The sequence below is a fragment of the Sinocyclocheilus grahami genome, unplaced genomic scaffold, assembly GCF_001515645.1.
Source record: "Sinocyclocheilus grahami isolate Dianchi unplaced genomic scaffold, SAMN03320097.WGS_v1.1 scaffold317.1, whole genome shotgun sequence".
NCBI classification, from domain to species: domain Eukaryota; kingdom Metazoa; phylum Chordata; class Actinopteri; order Cypriniformes; family Cyprinidae; genus Sinocyclocheilus; species Sinocyclocheilus grahami.
In genome coordinates, this window is record NW_015505496.1 from 379,953 (window position 1) to 385,952 (window position 6,000).

At 36.5% G+C, this 6,000-nt stretch overlaps 1 protein-coding gene across 1 annotated transcript in view; it reads left to right on the forward strand.

Annotated features, from left to right (window-relative positions):
* Positions 1 to 2,620: 2,620 nt before the first annotated feature.
* The window catches only part of LOC107602021 (Golgi phosphoprotein 3), an 11,343-nt gene continuing 7,963 nt past the window's right edge, over positions 2,621 to 6,000 (forward strand). Inside the window, exon 1 of the mRNA XM_016294408.1 lies at positions 2,621 to 3,059. Within this exon, the coding sequence (XP_016149894.1) occupies positions 2,844 to 3,059 (216 nt within the window). The 5' untranslated portion in view covers positions 2,621 to 2,843. The remainder of the gene's footprint in view (positions 3,060 to 6,000) is intronic.

Below are 6,000 nucleotides of genomic sequence, written 5' to 3' on the forward strand. Positions count from 1 at the left end.
TGAATTGCAACTTTAGTCACTTCCGTGTTGGTTTCTCGCGAGAGACCGGAAGGTTGCCGCTTGATGGAAACCCATTAATGTATCTTAAAATGTAACCTTGCTCTCACTTGAAATGTGTCCCCACATTAACAGGGTGGCCACGGGTTCTTAATGTCTTAAAGTTTTCCTAATAAAAGGCCTTAAAAAGGGTCATTGGATGCCCATTTTCCACAAGTTGATATGATTCTTTAGGGTCTTAATGAAAAGTCTGTAACATAGTTTGGTTAAAATTTCTCAATGGTAGTGTAAAAAAACATCTCTTTTACCCTGTCAAAAACAGCTCTTTTCAGATCAAGCCGTTTTTGTAGCATTTTCCTTTAAATGTTAATGAGCTATGCTGACCCCGCCCCTCTCTTCTGAGCTGCTCTCAGAGAGACGGTTTACTTTAGCCGTATTCATCGTGAAACTTGCTAATTCGCACATTATTAGGAAAGGCGATTTGCAAAGATTAGTTAAAAAAAACCTTACACTCACTTCTTCTGTAGGTGAAGATAGATCATGAATGATTCACGCGAACATAGATGCATTTATGTAGATTGGGGGGGCGCATTCCCTTCAGAAACAAACATAATCCACTGCGTCTTCAGCGGCTCAGATGTCGGGAGTAAATGACGACTGCTATGTTCATTATTACATCCAACAACAGAACACCTCAATTCACTCCGGCGGTGAAACAATGGCGGACTGATGACAGCTCACTCAGGGCGGGTCTAAGGTAAGACACCAGTCCAGTCTGTGCTGAAACGCTACTGTCAATCAAACTATCGTGGGAGGGGCTTGTTTTTGTGACGTCACACAGACAGGCATCTGAGATCGGCTCGATTTGAGAAAGGGGTAAAGATTTTAGTAGATTAAAAAAAACACTGGGTGAATTTTTATCATTATAGGGTGGTTGTGTACACACACTGCCAACACACGTTTCAGTTCAAACAACTTGTAAAAGAGCATGTAGCATCCGATGACCCCTTTAAATGCCTTAAATTCAGATTCGATGGGTCTTAAATGGTTTCGGTCCCAGTTCCGCAAAAATTTCTCCAGTCTGACGGACCCGTTACTGCTACAGTTAGCTGACCAGCCTCCTAGCTAGTTTAAAATGGGTTAATGCAAGTTTACTGAAAATGGCTCTAGAATTTTACTTGCCCGACCGGACAAAAAGCCTGATTAAAACTTGTGGCAAAAAATAATCAAAGCATCGAAATGCAAGAATGATTCTTCTGATTTTATTACATTCAACGTAAACAGCGATTGGTAATGGACAGTGTATGCGCTTTTTAGGCTCGTGCTGCCTGTTTCTTTGTAAGACTTTTATGGAAAAATCAAATCAAATGAGCAAAAGTGCTGAACGTGAGAAACTCACAGAAGAAACTACTATGGTAAAAATTCAAAATGTTACGTTTTTTATTTATAACATGATGTTGTTAAGCAACATACCATGGCAAGGGATCTAATCGCCTAATATTCTCACGATTGCAAATGTTACATTGATTTTAGTTCAATAAACAAGTAGTTGAGAAGTCATGTATTTGGGTTACTTGCATTTTAGACACAGTATTGACTGTTTTGTTCTGTTTCACCAACTAAAATAGTTCCAAACAAAGATCACAGCAGATGTATAGCACAATCTCCAAGCAACACGCAGCTGTGTTTTTGACTGAATAATTCAGTGAATGGTTGGTTGAATTAACGAGTCACTAGACTCACTCATTAGAGTTACCGCCACCTACTGGCGGGGTTAGTATGTTTAAAAGTATGTATTCCCCCAACATTTCCATTTTGTATATTCAAAATTGCATTTAAAACATTAATCTCATAACATTAATGCAGTTGTAATTGTGCAATGTAAATTAATTTGTTTGATAACAGCCTTAGTGTAAATTGAATCTATTGATCGGTTGTAAGAATTTGACATGGCCTTTATAAAAGTAAATAACATCCTGAGGTTAATATCAAAAATATGCAGATAAATGTAAAAGCCGACAGAACACCGATCAAATATTGCTTCAGAATAAATGGTTTACACCACCAGAAATGGTCTCAATCACGAAATCCTTCCAGTGCACTGGAACGTTCGCTCCCTGAAAAATCCTCAAAAACAGTAATACAACCATCAACACATAAAAATGATAGACAATGACAACAAAATAAAAGAAAAAGGGGATGTTTAATACATTACAAACTGAAAAAAAAAACTAATTGATCAAAAATATGCAGATAAATGTAAAAGCCGACAGAACACAGATCAAATATTGCTTCAGAATAAATGGTTTACACCACCAGAAATGGTCTCAGTCACGAAATCCTTCCAGTGCACTGGAACGTTCGCTCCCTGAAAAATCCTCAAAAACAGTAATACAACCATCAACACATAAAAATGATAGACAATGACAACAAAATAAAAGAAAAAGGGGATGTTTAATACATTACAAACTGAAAAAAAAAACTAATTGAGACTTGCATGTCATTCATTAAAGATAGGAAAAGAGTTACAAACAGATAAAGTTTTTAACGCTTTTTTTTTTGTTCTTAGACACTTGGATCAATGAAAGGTATTTATACAAACAGAGTGTCGAGATGCCACATCCACTGCTGTTCTCGTCTCGGCTGGTCGCCATATTAAACCTGACGGAATCAGCGACGCTCCGCGGTTGGGATCGCGAGGGGCCCCTCTCCAAAACAAATCCCGATTTACACCTCCATTCCCCTTATTCACCCCGGGAATCATTTATGCATCGGACTGAATAAGCCAGTCTGTTCTCAGACAGGAGTTGTCTGGGAAGGAGATTTAGTTCTAGTGTGTTTGAGAGATGAGTACTTTGACCCAGCGGAGCTCCGGCCTGGTGCAAAGACGCACCGAGGCTTCGCGCAGCGCTGCAGCCGCAGACCGAGACCGCGGATCCGGCGACGAGGACTACGAGCCCCGCCGTGGAGACGAGCAGGACGACGATGACAGCGGTGACTCCAAGGAAACCAGACTGACCCTGATGGAGGAAGTTCTGCTGCTGGGCTTGAAAGACCGCGAGGTTGCTGTTGTTTTGCTTTATTTTGTTAGTAGTTCTCTGTAGTCGATGTTTAGCCATTTATCTCTCATCTCCACTCACCACGATCGCTCCCATTAGAGAAAAAAAGAAAGCTGGAGCTGGAAATAATATGATTGTTTTTTGTTTTATCCTGATTGTTTTTAAATTGGTGACGTTTTGAGTTAAAGTCAACCACAATGTAGCTTTTAGCTTGTCCTGAAATGCATTATAAGTTCTCTCAGGCCCACCAGACTGTCATAGCAAACAATAGTTTAGTGAACAACAGTTTAAAACGAAGACGACTGTAACTGTCTTAATATACAAATGTAGCCCGTTTCATGTAGCATGTGGTAAGCAGTGTGACATTAGGATGCTATGACGCTGTCATGTCATTCAGGCTTTGCCGTAATTATATCTTGCCAGTCTGTCATTCTAGCAAAGCAAATAATCAAAGAATCACATGTAGTCATGATGTGTTTAACATCTACTCTACTGTTTTAAAGATTGGGTTGAGACTGGCAACATGTTTTACATTTTTTGAAAGAAGTCTTCTCACCAAGGCTGCATTTATTTGATCAGAAATATTTTAATATGCTGATTTGGTGCTCAAGAAAAAAATATTTATTATTAACAATGTTGAAAAGGGTTGCTTATATATATATATATATACAATTTTTTTTGTCTTTAATTTAGATTTTTAAAAAAATCTTTCTGAGGAAATTGTGATTTGATTTGGCAAGATCAGATTGCTTTTTTTAAGCTTTTGTTTTTAAAACCTACAACTTTTTTTTTTCTTCCTTGCATTCAAAATCCACATACTTCTCATATTTGAATGAGCATGACCGTGCGCGATGAACTGCCATGATACAGGTCATTGAGAACTCAGAATGATATCACATTGTGCTTCTATCGCTCTGGATGTTTTGCATGTGCTCTACTTCACGTGCGGAGCAATGCCTGTTTTACCAGTGCCTTGAAAGAGGCCTGTTGTTCCCCAGTAGTGGCCTCTGGGACAGGAGACTGGACCTTCACAAAGCAGGCCTTGTTAAAACTGGAGAGATCCATTGCTCACTTCATCCACTGCAACCATGACACTGCACAAACTAAAGTCATCATAACTATTAGTGTTAATTTCGTTAACGAAGACTATGGCGAAAAATGTTTCCCTCATGACTAAGACGAGACGATAATAAGGTCAATAAACGATAACTAAGACTATATCAACATGCAATTTAGTTGACGAAATAAGACGAGACTAAAATGTATTCAAAAAGATAACAACTTTACCAAAAACCTCTTTATTTTCGTCAAAAAAAGGAGGCAAAATGTTATTGCGCACAGTTCTACATGCCTCTGCTAGACGAGCTTTCATGAGTGAAAATTATTTTCTGCCCGGTGTTTTGCTTAATTTAAGCAATATGGCAACCATGAGCAAGTGCTCGCACCTCATTGCGGAAGCGCCACCGCAGATGATGATCTGAAAAACAAACAAGCTGGAGTTTATCGATCTAATTGAAAGCATCCTTCAGACGGTCTGTGTTCTGTCATCATGAGAACTCGACTATATTGTTTGCGATTGTGAACGCTGAATAAATACACTTACTCAACCGCTGTTGTATTAATAGAGAAATAGGCTATTGCAATTTGGAATTAGTAGAATTACTAATTTCACTGTTATAATATTTTTCGTTTGTTTTAGCTGTTTTCATAATGTAGACCGAGAGATTACATAAGTCTTTGGTATTAATTTATATAATAAAAAGCCTATAATAAATCAGTATAGTAGATGAAGTAAAATAGCTACACCATGTATAGCCTATGTCCACATTCTATTGATTTGTGCTTACTGGAGAAAGTGCAATACCTGAAATGCAAAAGTAAATTTCTCAAATGACAACAAACATTACGATTATAATTTTCAGTTTAACCATTATACAGAATGATGAAAATGTGACTAAGATTTCATTGACTAAAACCTAAAATGCTCATACATTTCATTGAATAAACAAAAACAGGACAAGGTTGTCTAAATATAACTAAAATGTACATTTGAGTAAGACTAAATTAAAAATGGCTGCCAAAATTAATACTGCTGTACGGTTAATTAATAATAATCTTATTGCTAAAATGTCAAGTTGTCATTGACTAAAACTAGACTAAAATACTTCAGGTTTTCTTAGATTTAAACTAGACTAAAATGTTGAGACTTTTAGTCGACTAAAACTAAATAGGATAAGGTTGACTAAATATGATAAAAAAACTAACAAGGAAATTTTAGCCCTGGACTAAGAATAAATTGAAAATAGCTGACGAAATTATCACTAATAACTATGCCTGAGTGTTGGGCAAAATTCACAATTTTAATTCCTGAATTCAATTCAGGCCACACCACACAGGAAGCTGAAGTGGAATAACAGAATGAGAAATTTATTGAATTACAAAATGCAATAGTCGCACAGAATTTTATTAGTCCAACACAAACTGTGTGACAAAACAAACTATTATTATTTTCATTATTGTTGTTTTGTCTATTTATGACTATTTATTCTCCAGTTTGTAGAATACATTTTTACCTCAACTAATTGGGCAAGCTAAGTTTGCTACAGTTTTAACAGCCATCAATTTGACCTCTGCAGTTTTATCTTACAGCGCCACAAAATGATGATAAACAAGCTGAAATGATCTGTTTTCAGATAATTATAAAATAAGCTACGATGAACTGTCTGTTATTCTGTTATGCTATTTAAAATGTAATTTATTACATATGTAATGTACATGTATAAATATGAATTTATGTAGGTGGCATTTCAAACTTTGATTATTAATGTATAAATACATGAATACATAAATACATCTATCTACCCCATATGTGCTGTGTGATAACATATTTATGGGCAATTCATACTGCACTATATATATATATATATATATATATATATATATA